This window comes from Papio anubis, chromosome 13 (assembly GCF_008728515.1).
Source record: "Papio anubis isolate 15944 chromosome 13, Panubis1.0, whole genome shotgun sequence".
In the NCBI taxonomy this organism is placed as follows: Eukaryota; Metazoa; Chordata; class Mammalia; order Primates; family Cercopithecidae; genus Papio; species Papio anubis.
The window spans coordinates 5,788,886-5,807,111 of NC_044988.1; the positions used below are offsets into that span (position 1 = coordinate 5,788,886).

At 40.5% G+C, this 18,226-nt stretch overlaps 1 protein-coding gene across 5 annotated transcripts in view; it reads left to right on the forward strand.

Moving 5' to 3' along the window:
• The window catches only part of SPTLC1 (serine palmitoyltransferase long chain base subunit 1), a 74,280-nt gene that overhangs the window by 23,742 nt on the left and 32,312 nt on the right, over window positions 1–18,226 (forward strand). For 2 of the 5 annotated variants that reach the window (XM_003911970.4, XM_031654048.1), the window contains exons 4-6: window positions 3,123–3,216; window positions 4,012–4,084; window positions 12,177–12,309. In XM_003911970.4, coding sequence (XP_003912019.1) covers window positions 3,123–3,216; window positions 4,012–4,084; window positions 12,177–12,309 — 300 coding nt within the window. Of the gene's footprint in view, window positions 1–3,122; window positions 3,217–4,011; window positions 4,085–4,532; window positions 5,030–7,785; window positions 8,720–8,878; window positions 9,621–12,176; window positions 12,310–18,226 lie in introns of those variants that run through there. The other 3 variants (XM_021927683.2, XM_009189183.3, XM_031654049.1) reach the window with 3 other exon arrangements.

An 18,226-nucleotide genomic window follows, 5' to 3' on the forward strand; every position in this document is an offset into this window, starting at 1 on the left:
CTTGATGTCCTGGTCTGATATTTGACTTCCACTTACTTTATATCCTCCAGGATTATTATAGGAGAATCACCTTCTTTACCTATTTACCAGTTTCTTATTGCCAATCTTTAGGTATTTATTTCTTTATCTGTGTAACTTCTTTGGGCTTAAAATTCCTTTCTCTAAAATATATTCTCTATTAGATTGTTATGTGGAGATTCAGAGAAGGTAATCTGTATCTCTTAATGAGAAATGTTTTTATTTTACCTCCTTGGATGACAGTTAGTGGATAACAAGTTCTAAGTGGATCATTATTTGCCCTGCGGCCCTTGGAGGATTTCTTCATCATGGCCTGGCCTCTGAAGAGACTGTGCCAGTCTAATTGTTGTTCATCTTCTGGTTTTTCTAGTGGCTTTCACAATTCTTTTTCTCTGTAAAATTCTACAGTTTCACTGTCATGTGTCTTGTTGTGATTTATTCATATTTATCTACTTGGGATTCATTTTTCTACTTCAGTCTGTGGATCTGTGTCCCATGAATTCTGGGACTTTTTTAACTGTTACCTGTTCAAACATCGTCTCTCACTTTTTTCCTCCAGTTTTTCCCAGTATAACTAATGTTCAGTGTACTTTTAACCTTCATATCCTGCATGTTCAGTATGTACTCTTTCATATTTTTGCATCTGTTGGTAATCTCAGCTCTGTCTTTCGTTTTTCTGCTGTGTCTGATGGGGTATTTAATCTGTCTTTTGGATTTCTAATTTTATTGACTCTTAGATTTTATTTCCGGAAGTTGTGTTTGACTATTTAGCAAGTTAACCTGTCCTTTTTGTTGCTGCTGTTGTTGTTGTTGTTTTGTTTTGTTTTGTTTTTGCGATGGAATTTCATTCTTGTTGCCCAGGCTGGAGTGCAATGGCGCAATCTTGACTCACTGCAACCTCCGCCTCCTGGGTTCAAGTGATTCTCCTGCTTTAGCCTTCTGAGTAGCTGGCATTACAGGCGTGCGCCACCATGCCCAGCTAATTTTTTTGTATTATCAGTGGAGATGAGGTTTCACCATGTTGGTCAGGCTGGTCTTGAACTCCTGACCTCAGGTAATCTGCCCACCTTGGCCTCCCAAAGTGCTGGGATTACAGGCGTGAGCCACTGCGCCCAACCCAGCCTGTCGTTTTCTTAGTAGCTTTTTAACCTTTCCTTGTATTTATGCTCTTGGTCCTCAGCACTTTCTATGTCCAGCATCTCGCGTTCTTGGGCGGCAGCCCTTCTGCATGTCTTGTGTGTTGACTGTCACTCGTGGTGGGTTTGTGGTTTTTGATTGGGAAAGTTGTTTTCTCTCTTGAGTCCTCTCAGGTCTTGATTGTGGAGATGTCTTTCTGGTTGGTTTTACCTGATTCTGCAGCGTACCCTGTAAGATTTTAGGTTCCAGGATTCCTGTATCAGGTGCCCGTTATGACCCGTTCCTGCTAGCCTGCATGGGGCATAGGTCTGAGACTTCCATTTCTCACTGGAAACTTTGTTCCTTCCCTACTCCAAGTGCTGGACGGCAATAGCATCCCTGCATCACATCATGCTGCCTCCTGATAGCTTTTGAGCCGTGGTGAGGGGTTTTGGATGTACTTGTTCTTAATCATTTGTTTTCTGTGTATTACAGTTTTTGTAGAATGGTCTCAGTGTTTGCAGCACCTTTGGTACAGGGGTGGTCTACCTAGCTGTTTGTTTGTTTGTTTTTTAAAATCTTTTTGTGACTGCCACTTTCTGACTGTGGAATCAGGGAGGACTTAGGAAACTTAAGGAAACTCTGAGAAGTAGGAACCTAAATAACATGATAAAATCAGAATCACAGTTGAGGAAGTGAGTGGCACTGGATTTGAAAGAGAAGCCCTTGAAGCCTTAGGGAAGAAGGAAGAAAATATTTGGAGAGTACCTCTTATGAGCCAGGCACTTCCATAATAGCAGTTTCCCTGAGGGGTAAGCTCTCCCCCTACTTTAATGATGAAGAAACTGAGAATCCCAGAGGTCAGTGATGTCCCTAAGCTTCTGAAGTCATCAGTAGTCGTAATACAGAGGGGGTCTGTCTGACAGACTCTACAACCCCTGTTGTTTTCACTGAGTCTTCTTGCCTTTTTTATGAGTTAGTTAGCTTTCATGAATTTACTTCACGTTGTCATTCTTTCCTTTTCCTGGTTTCCCAGCATCTGTGTTTTCTCAAGGATGACCAATGCTGTTAAAAGGTATCGATGAGAATAGTGTTTCTCCATCTTTTCTGGCTACAGTGCGTTTTATCGAGCAACCCAGTACATGGACCAGTACAGATACATAGTCCCATCACTCACCCTGTGCCATGGTTCTGATATTTTCTTTTCCATTCTATTTCGTTTTACTGTTTCCTCTGGTTAAAATAGGCTGATTGTGACCAACTAACTTGGTCTCACAGCCCTTTAACAGTTTGCAACCCATAATTTGAGCCCATGATTTTGAAGCATGGCTCATGGCTAGAATATAGATCTGCAGAGGGCTTAACAGAAGTATCCTCAGGAGCCCATTCTCCTGTCCCAGCCGGGCTCATATCCGGCTCCATTGTAGCTGCCACCCACATTCTCCCCGCTCCCCCGGAGTATGGGGATTCCTCTTCAACAGCATTCCAGCGTTAACTTTAGACATTGAGAACATATCCCACTTACTCTTTAGTGGCTTCCTATAGATACCATTTCTTTTTAAGCCACTTAACTATACAAGATCATAACTCATTCTGCCTATTCTTGCCTTTGATCTTATTTTATATTTTCTTCATGTTTGGCTTATTCCAGATTTTTCTGAGATACTTATTTGGCAACTTCATTCTTAAGCGAGTTTTAAAACCAAAGCATTTAAGATTTGCCACTCATTCATCTTGGAATTCTAGCTTATTTTTCTTTTTTTATTTTAGTAGTACAGGTAGTTTATTAAAAATAAAATTAACGGAAAAATATCTTATTTTTAATGTACCATGCTCTAATACTACTTCTTAAAAACAAGAAATCAAAGACCAGTATCCAAATAGGGTAGGATGACAACACTTTGTTGTTGTGCCTGCCACCAAGGTAATATAATAACATGTAACATGAATGTATAATTGACGTGTACCTCTCTTTATCTCTTCCCTAGCCCTCCAAGCCACAAAATTGTGGTGAATGGAAAAGAATGTATAAATTTCGCCTCATTTAATTTTCTTGGATTGTTGGATAACCCTAGGGTTAAGGTGAGTAGCACATAATGCTGAAGTGGACAGATAACATTACTGATTTAAGAAACTGGACATAAAAGACAAATGCAGGCTGGGCGCAGTGGATCACTTGAGGTCAGGAGTTTAAGACCAGCCTGGCCAACATGGTGAAACCCCATCTCTACCAAAATATACAAAAATTAATCAGGCATGATGGCACATGCCTGTAGTCCCAGCTACTCGGGAGGCTGAGGTGGGAGAATTTCTTGAACCCAGGAGGTTGCAGTGAGCCGAGATGGTGCCGCTGCACTCCAGCCTGGGCAACAGAGCAAGACTCTGTCTCCAAAAAAAAAAAAATCAGAGTATTGGAAAGGGCTATGCAAGTTTTTCCCATTACTTTTTGTCTGACAAGAGTTGTGAGCTGGACCTAGACAGAGAGAGGCAAGAGTGTCTTATGTGGCTCAGTGTTGGGCAACAGCCACAGAACTGAACAGGCCAGACCTGGAGAATAGCTGGAGAAGGGTCTAGGAAATTGCTCTCTCTCCTATTGGGATTGTGGGCTAACAGGCATTTTCCAGGAGAGACTTGGCCCACAAATGCAGAAAAGTTAACTAGGTTTTGAGAATCAGGCTAGTATAACTTTTCCACGTTTTAAGTCATATACTCAGTCTTTACATCTGTCTTTATATTCTGTTAGAGTCGTTGTAGTTCTAAGAAAGGAAGAAAAGTAGAGGAGGGTGGAAGGAGCTCTGTGGGTTAAAAAATAGGAAATGTTCGTTTTGAACTCTTCAAGATAAATTATTAAAGTATAATTATTTTACTTCAATAAAGGCAGCAGCTTTAGCATCTCTAAAGAAGTATGGCGTGGGAACTTGTGGACCCAGAGGATTTTATGGCACATTTGGTAAGTTTTTGTTGTGTTCTCTTTCAGACTACTACTTTCAATAGTTAAGATTCGATTTTAGGCCAGGCAAGGTGGTTCACACCTGTAATCCCAGCACTTTGGAGAGGCTGAGGTGGGAGGATTATTTGAGCCCAGGAATTTGAGACCAGCCTGGGCAATATAGGGAGACCCTGTCTCTAGAAAAAATAATAAAATTAGCCGGGCATGGTGGGCTCATCCTCGTGTGCATGTGTGGGGATTGCAGTGTGGGGAAACGAGGGCAGAGCAGCAGGACTCTCTATGCAGGGGAGATGGCCTCATACTTCTGCCCACAGTCCATTGATGAGAGCAGAACCCCTGCCCTGACTAGCCATGCAGGGGGCTGAGAAACAGCTCTAGGAAGAAAGTGGAGAGCAGATTGCCTGGGGTGGAGGGAGGGGGGATAAAGTGTAGTTTTTTTTCTTTCTAGAATGAAGATGAAGGATCATTGATTTCCTTGTGTATGGATAATCCAGAAACAGGCCAACTAAATATTTGATGAGTGTATGATTTCAAATACAGTGAATTCCCTGGGAGTCATCAAAAAAGACTCTGGCATTTTATGGTTGTTTTTATTAAGTGTATGTTCTTTGCTCCTGAAAATGTTATTAAATAATTGTTCAGGCCACACACAGTGGCTCATGCCTGTAATCCCAGCACTTTGGAAGACTTAGGCGGGCGGATCACCTGAGGTCAGGAGTTCAAAACCGGCCTGGCTGAAACCTTGTCTCTACTAAAAATACAAAAATTAGCTGGGCATGGTGGTGGGTACCTGTAATTCCAGCTACTTGGGAGGCTGAGGTGGGAGAATCGCTTTAACCTGGGAGGCAGAGGTTGCAGTGAGCCGAGATCACGCCAGTGCACTCCAGCCTGGGCAACAGAGCGAGACTCTGTCTCTAAACAAGTAAATAAAATTGTTCAGATGAATTTTTTGCTGGAAATAACATTTTGACTTATAAAAAATTGTCACTGTGGGGAAAGCAGAGCAAGAGAAATATCTTCCACCTTCTATTCTTATTTCCATTTCTGGATCTTTTTGTAGTTTTTTACTTTAACAGTTAAGTTTTTTACTTTTGTGATTTTTTTACGTAAGGGAGCACCTTACGTTATCCCTAAGCTAGTTTGGTGATTACATTATTTGTCTTGGAAACAGATGAGGAGAATTAGTGTCCAGGAATCCTACAGCTGAAAGTGATCTTTAAAATCTTTAGTTCTAACCCTAAAATTAGAAACTGGCCAGGTTTAGTGGCTCACGCCTGTAATCCTAACACTTTGGGAGGCCGAGAAGGGAGGATTGCTTGAGCCTAGGCATTTGAGACTAGCCTGGGCAATGTAGCGAGACCCTGTGTTTACAAAAAATAAAAATAAACTGGGCACTAGTGTGCACCTGTAGTCCGAGCTACACGGGAGGCTGACGCAGAAGGATCCCTTGATCCCAGGAGGTTGAGGCTGTGATGAGCTGTGTTCATACCACTGCAATTTGGCCTGGATGACAGAGCGAGACCATCTCAAAAATATTAATAATAATAATAATAATATAAACCAAGTATCCTGACTTCCATTCTTGATGGCAAGTTTGAAGAAATGAGCTCGTATCAGAGCCTCCCACATTCCTCCAGTCTAATGCAAACAGGGGTTTTTACTTTTTTTTTAATTGGTAGGGAATTATTTTCTTGGCAGGTATTAGAAAACTAGAAAAGTCACGTTTTATGGGGTTGTCAGTTGTAATCTGATGAAGGCTTTCTGTGACTGCTTGCTGAGGTAAAGGAATTGTTTCTTAAAAGCCTCTCTTTCTAGTGGATTTTATTGGCTTGTGTAACCTTGGCCTCGCTTGAGTCTTGATCTGGACAAATGAGAGATTTATTGACAAGTCCAACTGTGAAAGTTTCAAATCTTCAAGGCAAGTTTTCTGAAAGCTGTGAAATATATTGTTAAAATATCCTAGTCACCTTTCCCTTTGAATCACCTGCATAATAGCATGCTAGATGTTTCCAAACATGGGTTCTTTAGATTAATGGTTTTTTAATTAATTTTCTTGATTGGGTAATTCAATACATGATAGAAACTTCAAAAAGTGTACAAAGATAGACATGAGTAAGCTCCTAACCTCAGGTGCTATTTTCCTCACTGCCATCCTACCACCTAAAGACAAGCTACTGTCAGTAGTTTCTTGTTAATTCTTCCAGAGACCTTTTATCAGCATATGTGAACCACTTCCACATATTTCTTTTTTTCCTCCATTGTTAGAAAAATGCTAGCATACCGTACACATTTTTCTGTACCTTGCTGTTGAAGTGAGTGTGTTTTAAATTTAAACTGGGTTTGATCCTTCAGATGTCTAACTGGGCAGTCAGAGGCAATGAACGCACAAGCATAGATCAGATCCTCTGTAAGCCACTTTATTGATCACTTTAGGGTAGGAATCATCCTTATCCTAAAGCTATAGGTGCAAGTTCAGACAGACTGTGGCTTCTGGACAAAGGTTGCAAGATAATTTGCAGTGGGGCTGTTTTCAAACAAGACACCAAATCTACAACTTAATGTGTAATGTTTTCTGAGTGCATTGTCCTTCAGATAAACATGGTTTTATTCATTCTTAACAGTTGCCCATGTTTACTTGTCATCGTTTTTCCTTTCTTTAAATATATGTATTGCCCATATTTGTACTTTTTAAATTTTCTGACAGGATTTTTTTCTATGTCTTTTCTTATTCTGGAAGTAATAACTTGAATTATTATAGTTTTATTAAAATACTTTGAAATTTTAGCATTAGTTGCAATTGGAGAAGCTACATGAAGTTATCTAAGGCTAAATTGTATGTCTAAAATACCGTATACATTTAAATTATTCTAAATATGTAGGGGATGTTTGCCTTTTGCACCGAGCAATAACGCAGACATGAAGCCCTGTTTCTCTTGTTTACAATTGCTTATGTATTCTTGCAGAGTTTAATTTGAAGTGTAGGATAGCTTTCCCTGGACTCCCACATGATTGCTTTTAATATTGTCTTTCCCGCCCTCCAACGTATCGCAACTAGTTTCAAAGCACACCGCTTGTAGCTTTCTTCCCAACTCGTGAAATAGTGAATGTGAATCACTTTTAAGAGTCAATTTCCTTATTAAACATTCTCTCTTGTTTACTATTTCATGGTAACATATCTGTTAAATGATTAATTCAGAAAAAGTAATGGAGCAATGACTGGATTAAGATTCATCTAGTTTTTTAAGGCTAAACATTCCCCTACCTCCTCAAGGCCAGGCGGGTAGAACTCAGCAAGTTATTAGAACAGTTGCCTTAGGACCATGTGAACTAGATTTCTTCACACCCACTGATGTGTATTTTAGAACTCAGCAAGTGGTTTCATTGAGTTGTGGAACCTTCCTTTCCTCTAAGGCCAGTGGGATCCCATTGTACTTAGGATAGTGTCTGTTGGTAAACTTTTTGTTTGTTTCTTTCTTTGTTTTTAGTACATTTAGGTCTTATTCACATGTGATTTATCCCTGGTTCCCTGGGGTCTGTTTTGCATATGTAATGATTCATTGTCTTAAACTAGGTCAAAAAACAGTTGGGTGGCAAGGCTTCATTATGAGAGATAATAGCATTTAATTGTGTTCTAGAGCCAGTCTAGAGTAAAAGTTGTTCATTTCAGTAGTTTATAAAAATATTTGCCTTCTTTGTTTTAGAACAGTCAACTGATCCATGACCACCTTTTTCAGTAGGAAGAACATTTGTGTTATGCACGTGCCTAATTGAAGAGACAACCTGAACAGGCTAAGTGTGAGCAACAAGGCTGTTTATTCACCCGCGTGCGAGCGAGCTGGGTCCGAAAAGGGAGTCAGCAGAGGGTGGTGAGATTGGAGATGGTTTTATAGATCAGGGGTAGGCAGTGGAAAGTTACAGTTAGGGGCCAGTTTTTGCGGGTAGGGGAAGAATGTCACAAGGTACATTATCATGAGGTTACAGAGCACAGTGTCACGAGGTTGATTGATCACATAGGGTAGAGCCTGTTACAATGGTAGAATGCCACAAGGTTGACTAATCAGCTAAGACAGGTACAAGCCGTTTTTCTTCTTTCGTGGTTTTCCTGTTGTCCCAGACTTTCTGGCTGCAGGAGACCTTCTGGATGTATATGTGTGGGTCACAGGGGTCACGATGACTTGACCATGGCACAGCCTGCTCTCAGGGGACCTTACAATTTGGTTATAAAATTCCTAGATCTGCCACTTCTTCTTACCAGTCGTGGGAATCATGGTTTTCTCAGGTGTGAGCGGGAACAATCATTGCTTGCATGGCTTTAGAACACTTTGCTACGGATCACATAAGGTACTGCATGTGAAAACATGAAAGACATTCGGCCCTGTGTGTTCCAGTGACTACCTAAGGGCTATCATTTATACTCTTAAGAAGAAAACTTGTGCATGTCTCGGGATGTGTGTGTGTGTGTGTGTGTTATTGTTGTTGTTGAGACAGAGTTTCACTCTTGTTGCCTAGGCTGGAGTGCAGTGGCGCGATCTTGGCTCACCGCAACCTCTGTCCCCCAGGTTCAGGCGATTCTCCTGCCTCAGCCTCCTGGGTAGCTGGGATTACAGGCATGCGCCACCATGCCCAACTAATTTTTTTTTTTTTTTTTTTTTTAAGTAGAGATGGGGTTTCTCCATGTTTGTCAGGCTGGTCTCAAACTCCTGACCTCAGGTGATCCGCCTGCCTCGGCCTCCCAAAGTGCTGGGATTACAGGTGTGAGCCGCCACACCTGGCCTCTAGGGATTTTTTTTTAAGGACAGTATGTATGCAAAAATATGAAGGCCTTAAGAGAAAATGTAGTTTGTTTCTAAACTGTCCTAAAGTCAGCTATTTTATGGTATTTTCTCTGGAGAACATCCAGGAAGGTCATAATCTCTCCTCCTTGTAAGTGAGAAGCTGAACCAAGTGGCTCTTATTAGAAGATAGTCTCAACAATTCAGAATTCAGATAACTTAATTAGAAGATTGCCTAAAGTGTGACCAGGTTTTTACTTTTGAAATAAAACCTTTTCTTTTATTCTACAATATTAATGTAATTAAACAAACTCTTAAATAGCGTATTGCTTGTTCCATGCCAGGCGGTGTTCTGAGTGTTTTATCAGCATTAACTCATGTAGTCCTCCTGCTAACCCTTAAGGAAGGTAGGACTATCCCCCCTATTCGACAGAGGAAGGCGCCGAGGCTGCCCAGGGCTGACCCCCCCAGACCTAACTACAGTCTGAGCTCTGTGATGACGGAGGTAATGAGGCCTCCCGTCCCTGAGGTTCTGGTGAGGGAGCCAGACACCAGATCAGCAAGTGCAAGAAAGTGCTGAGGGCTGTGAGGTGTGCGGAGGCATTCTAGGACACATTCCTCCATGGTCACTTCTCTGCCGTGTTTAGTGCTAACAGTGAATTGTAGAATATAGTACTTTTGTTTTATTCCATGCAAGTCTACAGCTCCAGTTAGTGAAATGGATCATACATACAGAAGATATGGACATCAGAAATTGAAGAAAAGTGAGTGCCCTTGTAGTTTTCCTGCTTGCTGCCTTCCGCTCCCTTGGGTTGAGAGTTTCTTCGTTGCACAAAGGAGCATCAAGAGAAGCAAGTTCTGCAGTTACCCATATTTACCTGTCACAAAACCTGCTTTGCAAGGCTGTCATCAGCTAAAACCCAGTGTCTTTTGATAGAAGGAAGACTAGTCTTTTTGAACTTTTGGGACTATGCTTGAACCAATAAGTCATTGATTTATTGTTGAGAGATTCTTCTTCCCACTTTATGGCAACTGTATATAAACAGTTACTAGTATACCTAATGATAGGAAGATTTGTAACATGCTGATTTTCATCAACTGGGTAACTCACTCTAAAGTCCTGAAACAGGGTCGTACTCAGTTTTATAGTCTCATCATTCATCACTGAAAAGAGTCATTTAGAGCTAAGAAGTCTAGAGAGTGATTTAAAATCCCTTTTGTGGTTAGCAAAAATAGTTTGTATACATAGCATGTTTTTCTTTTTGAAATGGAGATACCAAATGAAAGCAAACCATTGTGGCCCGGGTTGTCCTTCTGGCTGAACTGTGAAGGTTTGTGGCAGAAATTTTCAGTTAGAAGCACCATTATAATTTGAAGGAGGCCTCCAACCTGGGAACATGAGAGGTGGCAAAGTGGTGGCATTCAGAGAACAGTAATGAGGATGAGAAGGAACACATACCCCAGAGTAACCCATGCTCAGCTCCTTGGCTGTGTTCCTCTTTCTTGCTAGATTTTAGCTGAAACCTTTTCTGATAGCATCTCTGCTAGAGGGTGGCTGGCAGACAAAAGGGATCACGACCTTGGATTTCGTGTGATCATCATGTCAGAGATCTTACACTCGAAGATCACCTGGGATATGTTCTTCTAAACTCTGTGTGTTGTAAAGTCCCACATTTGTTTAATATTGGTATAATGAAAAGTGTCCATTTTATAAAATAACGATAACCAATTGGTAATGGAAATCAAATGATATTGACTGTGTTAGCGTACAAATAGGAAGAAGCATGCCTCATATTTTATCACTATTTGATAGGAATGAAATTAATAGTTCATTTTAACAGTTCTGTAACGTTGTTTAGGAAGTCTGTAAATACGCTGCCTCCTGCCAGGCCGTCAGCCCTCTCTGCTGCCCCTAGCTCAGGAATGCCCAGACCGCCTGCCGTTGCCCATGCTTGGGTTCTCATCAGTAGACACACCACAGCTCCCTCATCCTGGGTCTCAAAATCCAACTCTGTGGGCTCTGATTTCCCTCCTTTCTCGCATAGCGCTCTAAGACTGGAGGGGCCTGGCTTCTCTGAGCCCTCCCCACACAGGGCCTGTGGTGAAACTCTGTTATCTAGTCCTCCAGGCTTGGGTCCTGCCATAGTTAAAAGAGCTAAAGGAATTTTTTTAAAAAATCCCTTTCCCTCCTTGATAATACCTCATTTTAAGACTGCTTTAAACTTTTTAAGATTCTAAAGTGGCCAGTGGCCTGTTTATTCTAAGCATCACTGGTCCTCCGTCCGAGGGCATGAAGCCTCATGGTTCAGTCTGAGAGCTAAAAGGCTGTAAGGAGGACCAGGCGCGGTGGCTCTTGCCTGTAATCCCAGCACTTTGGGAGGCGGAGGCGGGCAGATCATGAGGTCAGGAGATCAAGACCATCCTGGCTAAACACAGTGAAACCCTGTCTCTACTAAAAATAGAAAAAATTAGCCGGGCGTGGTGGTGAGCTCCTGTAGTGCCAGCTACTTAGGAGGCAGGAGAATGGTGTGAACCCGGGAAGCAGAGCTTGCAGTGAGCCGAGATCGTGCCACTGCACTCCAGCCTGGGTGACAGAGCGAGACACCGTCTCAAAAGAATAAAAAAAATAAAAAAGGCTGTAAGGAGCCGTGATTTCAGAGGAAAATAATAATCAGTCTAATAATTATAATTTATCCTCATTGTTACGTCAACATCCTTCTTATGGTGCATCTATAAAAGTACTATATTTCCTTTTGTACTATAAATTTGAATTATTATTCATTACACTTATAAGAAATTCAGACAGAATCCCAGCCCCAAAAAGTGATGGGAGGTGCCACTACTAAATGCTGACACAGATTGTTAGAGGAATGGTCACTGGAGTTCTAGTAAGTGTCACCTTCTTGATGCAAAGTATACAGAGTTCTTTTTGCTAAAATGCAAATAGACATTAATAAGTTAACATCAGACATTGGTGAGACCTCAGTGGTTTTGGTCAAGGGCAGTTAATGCAGGGAAACTTGGTAGGCCTTGAAGTCTTACAGTAGAGTGATATCAAAGCATAACCCGAAGTTGGAACTGCCCCAGTAACACATTTTGCAGATAGATGAGTAGCTGATTTAGTTCATGTATTTTAGAAGTTGTATGGGCCTGGAATTATTTTAATAGATCTTATATAATCTATCATTTAAAAACAATTCCATTTTGGCCATAAGGTGAAAGTACTGATAATTATACTGTTTGTGTTCTTTTATTTATTCTTTAGTAGAGAAAAAGAATTATAAGACAGTTTAACCATTTAATTTTTTTAACTGAAATAGATGTTCATTTGGATTTGGAAGACCGCCTGGCAAAATTTATGAAGACAGAAGAAGCCATTATATACTCATATGGATTTGCCACCATAGCCAGTGCTATTCCTGCTTACTCTAAAAGAGGGGACATTGTTTTTGTGTAAGTAACCTTTACCTAGTTTTCTAATAGCAATTCCTTTGAGATAATACTGAGATAAATTCCTTAGAGAAATACTTCATTAGAAGTTATCTGCATAAAATAATATTGCTTTTTATTGTTTTTCAAGAAAGTCACCTCACCAAAGGTTTCAAAATTTGTGAAACCTTCACTTAAAAGATGCTTAACAGTGTCTGTAGTCATTTATCTGCCATGATAATTATTTATTGATGTCCGGATGAGGACAGCTATCTGCCTTCTTTGTGCAGCTCTGTGGCTGTGTGTTATCCTAATCCGTGGTCACCACCTCACGTTGTCACTCAGACTGCCCGGCAAAGTCTCTCCATGTCTCATCACCCGTTCACCCCGTCTCCTGGCCTCAGCCGATCTTGCTTCCTACCTTATTGAGGATAGATGAGCCATGACTTGGACACTTTCTTGACTACCCACAAGTGGATCTTCACACTCGCTGCCTGTCCTGAATGCATGCTATGGAGATTTATTGTGAAGGGCAGAGGGCAGCCAAGCAAGGGCTAGCAGGCTCCAGGCAGCTGATTAAACCAGTCAGAAGCATCTGTCGCCCCAGGCCAAGCCCCTGTCGTCCTTTGAGTGGACTAAAATTTGGTCTCAAATTTACTTTTATTTTCTCTTTTCCTTTTTTTCTTTTTTTTTTTTTTTGAGACGGAGTCTCACTTTGTCTCTGGGGCTGGAGTGCAGAGGCGCAATCTCAGCTCACTGCAACCTCCGCTTCCTAACTTTAAGCAATTCTCCAGCCTCAGTCTCCCAAGTAGCTGGGATTACAGGTGCCCGCCACCACTCCCAGCTAATTTTATGTATTATCCGTAGAGATGGGGTTTTACCATGTTGGCCAGGCTGGTCTCGAACTCCTGACCTCAGGTGATCCACCCGCCTCGGCTTCCCAAAGTGCTAGGATTACAGGCATGAGCCACCATTCCTGGCCTTTTCTTTCTTTCTTTCTTTCTTTTAATTTTTTTATTTTGAGATGGTCTTTCACTCTTGTCACCCAGGCTGAAGTATAATGAAGTGATCTCAGCTCACTGCAAGCTCCACTTACTGGGTTCAAGCAATTCTCCTACCTCAGCCTCCCAAGTAGCTGGGATTACAGGTGCCTGCCACCATGCTTTGCTAATTTTTTGTATTTTTAGTAGAGATGGGGTTTCACCATGTTGGCTAGGCTGGTCTTGAACTCCTGACCTCAGGTGATTTGCCTGCCTCAGCCTCCCAAAGTGCTGGGATTACAGGCTTGAGCCACTGCGCCTGGCCTCCTCTTTTCCTTTTTAACACCATAGCCAGAGTAATCTTTTAAAAATGTAAATCCTATTATGTCACTTTTTATTTAATACAATTTAAAGCTTCTGTTGTTGCTAAAATGAAGACCCAAGTCCTTTGTATGATCTTGTGAGCTCTGCACCACTTTTTCAGGCTTATTTTGTACCATTTTCCTGAGGTGTTTAAGCTGTAGCCTTGCCAGCCCTGTACGCTAGTGTCCTCTCACCTCGGGACCCACACACATGCTTGTTCTGACTAGAACACTGTTCCTCCTCTCCTATCCTACTTAACCTTCTCATCCTACACATACTTCTGCAGGGAAGTCGTCCCACACCTCTCAGAGCAGGTCAAGACCCCTGCTGCATGTGGACACAATCTTACAACCAGAGAGAATTTATTGTTCTTGTTTATCCATGCTCACACAAGCACTCAAACTGCCTCTCAAGGTCACCCTGCTTCTCAAGCCTCCCTCCCACACACAGACACACACACACTCTCACACACACTCTGCTCTGCTCATTTGCTTCATGCTTAACTATACTTTTATTTTGTAGAACTTGTAATAGTTTATAATTTTATATCTGTGTGGTTATTTGCGTCTGTTTCTTGCTGGGAGCCCATTACTTAGAATAGTATTTATCATTTAGTAATGGTCAGTAAACACTAGTTCAGTAAATGAATGAAAGGAAGCTGGAGCTCAGAATAGGGGCCAGATAACTGTATGGTAGAGCCTGGCCTCCCTCAAGCCCTGCACTGGCCTCTTACTTACCACTCACCATTGGAACTCTTGCTTGTGCAGCGACAGAACTTTCTATCACAATTACTACAGAGCTGACTCTACCTGGGGCTTCTGCAGTACATGGGACCCATTCCTCACTATAGCTCTACAACAGTCTAGGAGCACTACAGCAAATGTCCTGGGTCTAAGTAGTATACTAATGTGAGCATAAAAATGAATATTTTTATTAATTTTTGGCACATAGTTTAAAAAATAATGGGGAAGACTCATCACTAACTGGAGCGCCATTGACTTAAACAGTGTTTCTGGGTTTTTAGTAAAAGCAGAGTTATAGACAGCTGCAGTGTCATTCAGTGTCACTTTATGCACAAGCACCCCACTATAAATTCTTTTTAAGTCCAGAAAAAGTTGATGGTTGCTGGTGAACTCATATGCTTCCTTTGATAAATACATTTTTTTTTTTTTTTTTACTGCTAAGAAACAGGCTAAATTCTCTTCCATGTGTTATGCTCAGTGTCTTAAAACTTCTGATTCCAGTGAGTTGCTAACCTGTTTATTCTGCTACATAATTTTAAATATTCTGCCTGAAATGTGTTTGAATGTATGAGTGCTAGAGGTAAACATGGTGTTTGGTAAATTTGTTTTGATAAATTTGTCAGGCATAGATACTGTCTAATGCTTCATTTCCTTCCTTTCAGTAAACAGTGTTAATGCTTTGCCAATAGTGGGTCTCAGCACAGTGGTCATTCATGGACTTAAGTCTGTCCTATCACTCCTCTAAGTCTGTGTTCATGCTGCTTCACAGATCTTTTTAAAATTAAACTTTTTACATTCAGATAATTGTAGATTCAAAAGCACTTGTAAGAAATAATACAGAAATCCTAAGTGTCTTCCAGTGGGGACCTCTTGCAGAATGAACAGTTTCACAGCCAGGATATTGGCTTTGTCATTGTCAAGATGCAGAACATTTCTGTCACCACAAGGATCCTTCATGTTGCCACACCCCCATTCCTCCCACCTGCCCACTCCTTAACCCCTGGCAACCACTGATCTGTTCTATTTGTTAATTTTGTCTTTTTAGGAATGTTATACAAATGGAATCATTCAGTAGGCAACGCTTTGGGGTTGGCTTTTTTCATTTGGCGTAATTCTCTGATGGTTCGTCCAAGTTGTTGCTTGCATCCAGAGTTGGTTCCTTTTGATTGATGAGTATTATTCCATGGCATGAAGGCACCACCATTATTGAAGTTACCTACTAAAGACATCTGAGTTGTTGCCAGCTTTGTGCTATTATAAAAAAAAAAAAAAGCTGCTGTAAACATTCATGTACATTCATGCTGTGTGAGCATAAGTTTTTATTTCTGTGGAATACATGCCAAGAAATGCAGTTGCTATGTTTATAGTATTGCACAGTTTTTAAAGGAACTGCCAAACTGTTTTCCAAAGCATCTATACCATTTTATGTTCCCATCAGCAATATATGAATGATCAAAGTTCTCCACATCTTCAGAGGCATTTGATGTTGTCACTACTTTTTTAGTCAGTCTGATAGGTGTGGAGAGAAATTTATATTTTTCTGATGGCTAATGATGTTGAACATCCATTCATGTGCATATTTGCCATCTCTTCAGTGAAATGTCTTTTCATGCCTTTTGTCCATTTTCTAGTTGTATGATTTGTTTTTATACTGAGTTTTGAGAGTTCTTTATACATTCTAGATCATAATTCTTTATCAGATATGTGGTTTGTAAATACAAATTTTGATGTCCACATATTCATTGATAACATATAGAGATGAAATGGATTTTTTGTGTGCTGATCTTATATCCTGCAACCTTGCCAAACTAACTTATTTAGCTCTAGGAACTGTTTTTCTAGATTGCTTAGGATTTTCCATGTAGACAGTCATCATGTCATCTGTAAATAGTTTTATTTATTTTCTGATCTACTTACTTTTTATTCCCTTTTATTGCCTTATTGCAGAGGCAAGAACTTCCAGGACTGTGGTAAGAGTAGTAAGAGAAGACATTCTTACCCTGTTCCTGATATTAGAAATCATTTACTCTTTCACCAATAAGTATCATGTTAGATGCAGATTTCTTACAATGCACTTTATTACATCCACTTTCCTGCACCTCATCCTTTTTTTCTGAGCATTTTCATTGTAAATCAATGTTGAATTTGGTTGGTCAGCTACTTTTTCTGTATTGGTTGGTATGATCATGTGATTTTTCTTTTTTAGTCTGTTAATGTGGTAGGTAACATTGATTTATTTTCAAATATTGAACCAGCCTTGCATACCTGGAATAAACACCACTTGGTTATGGGGAATAATTTTTTTTATAAAAAGCTAAATTCTATTTGCCAATCTTTTGTTAAGGATTTTGAATCTGTGTTCATGAGGGAGACTGTCCTATAATACACTTTTTTTGATACTTTGGTTTTGGTCGCAGAAGAACACTTCATAGAATCAACTGGAAAGTGCTCTGTCTTCTATTTTGTGGAGCTATTTGTATAGAATTATTTTTAATTATTTAATTGTTTGGTAGAATTCTCCCATGAAACCATGTGGGCCTGGAGATTTCTTTTTTGCAAGTATCTTAAATCTGAATTCAGTTTCCTTAGTAGTTATCAGGCTGTTCAAATTATCTGTCATATTGAGTGAATTGAGGTAGTTTGTGCTTTTCAAGGAATTGGTCCATTTCCTATAAGTTGTCAGATGTATATGTGTGGTGCTGTTCATGGTATCCCCTTATTATTCTGATGTCTGCAGAGTCTATAGTTATATACCTTGTTTCACTCCTAGTATTGGTAATTTGTGCCTTTTCTCCTTTTTTTCTTTGTCGGTCTTGTTAGAGGTGTGTCCATTTTATTGATCTTTTGAAAGAATCAGCTGTTTGTTTCATTGATTTTTCTCTTGTATTTTTCTTGTCAGTTTCATTGATTGAATTCTCCTTTTATTTCCTGCCTTCTGTTCACTTTTGATTTATTTTGTTCTTGATTTTGAGGTAGGAGCTTAAATTATTAATTTGAAACTTTTTCTCTTTTCTTGAATGTTCATTTAGTGCTATGAATTGCCCTCTCAACGCTGCTTTAGTTGTGTCTCACAAATTTTGATGTGTTGTGTTTTCATTTGTATTTAGTTCATTTTCATTTTAAGAAATAGGGTGTCACTGTTTTGCCCTGGTTGGCTGTGAACTCCTGGGCTCAATGGATACTTTTGCTTCAGCCTCCTGGGTAGTTGGCACTACAAGAACACACCACTGTGCCCAGCTTAGACTTTCCCTTTGACCTAAGGATTATTTAGAAGTGTATTTTCTACTTTTCAGGTGTTTGGGGACTTTAAATTTGTTGTAGTTTGGTTTATGGCTAATACTGTAGTCTATTTTGGAATATGTTACATGGGCACTTAAAAATGTGTATTCTGCTATTTGGTGGAGTGTTCTATAAATGTCAGGTCTTTTTGGTTGATGGTGTTTCTGGGTTCTCTCTTGGTGATTTTCTGTATAGTTCTTCTATCAGTTGTTGAGAAGGATAATGAAGTTTTCAACTCTAATTGTGGGTTTGTCTGTTTCTTCTTTCAGTTTTATTAGCTGTTGCATCTTAAATTTTTTTTTTTTTGAGACAGAGTCTCGCTCTGTCGCCCAGGCTGGAGTGCAGTGGCCGGATCTCAGCTCACTGCAAGCTCCGCCTTCCGGGTTTACGCCATTCTCCTGTCTCAGCCTCCCGAGTAGCTGGGACTACAGGCGCCCGCCACCTCGCCCGGCTAGTTTTTTGTATTTTTTTAGTAGAGACAGGGTTTCACCGTGTTAGCCAGGATGGTCTCGATCTCCTGACCTCGTGATCCGCCCGTCTCGGCCCCCCAAAGTGCTGGGATTACAGGCTTGAGCC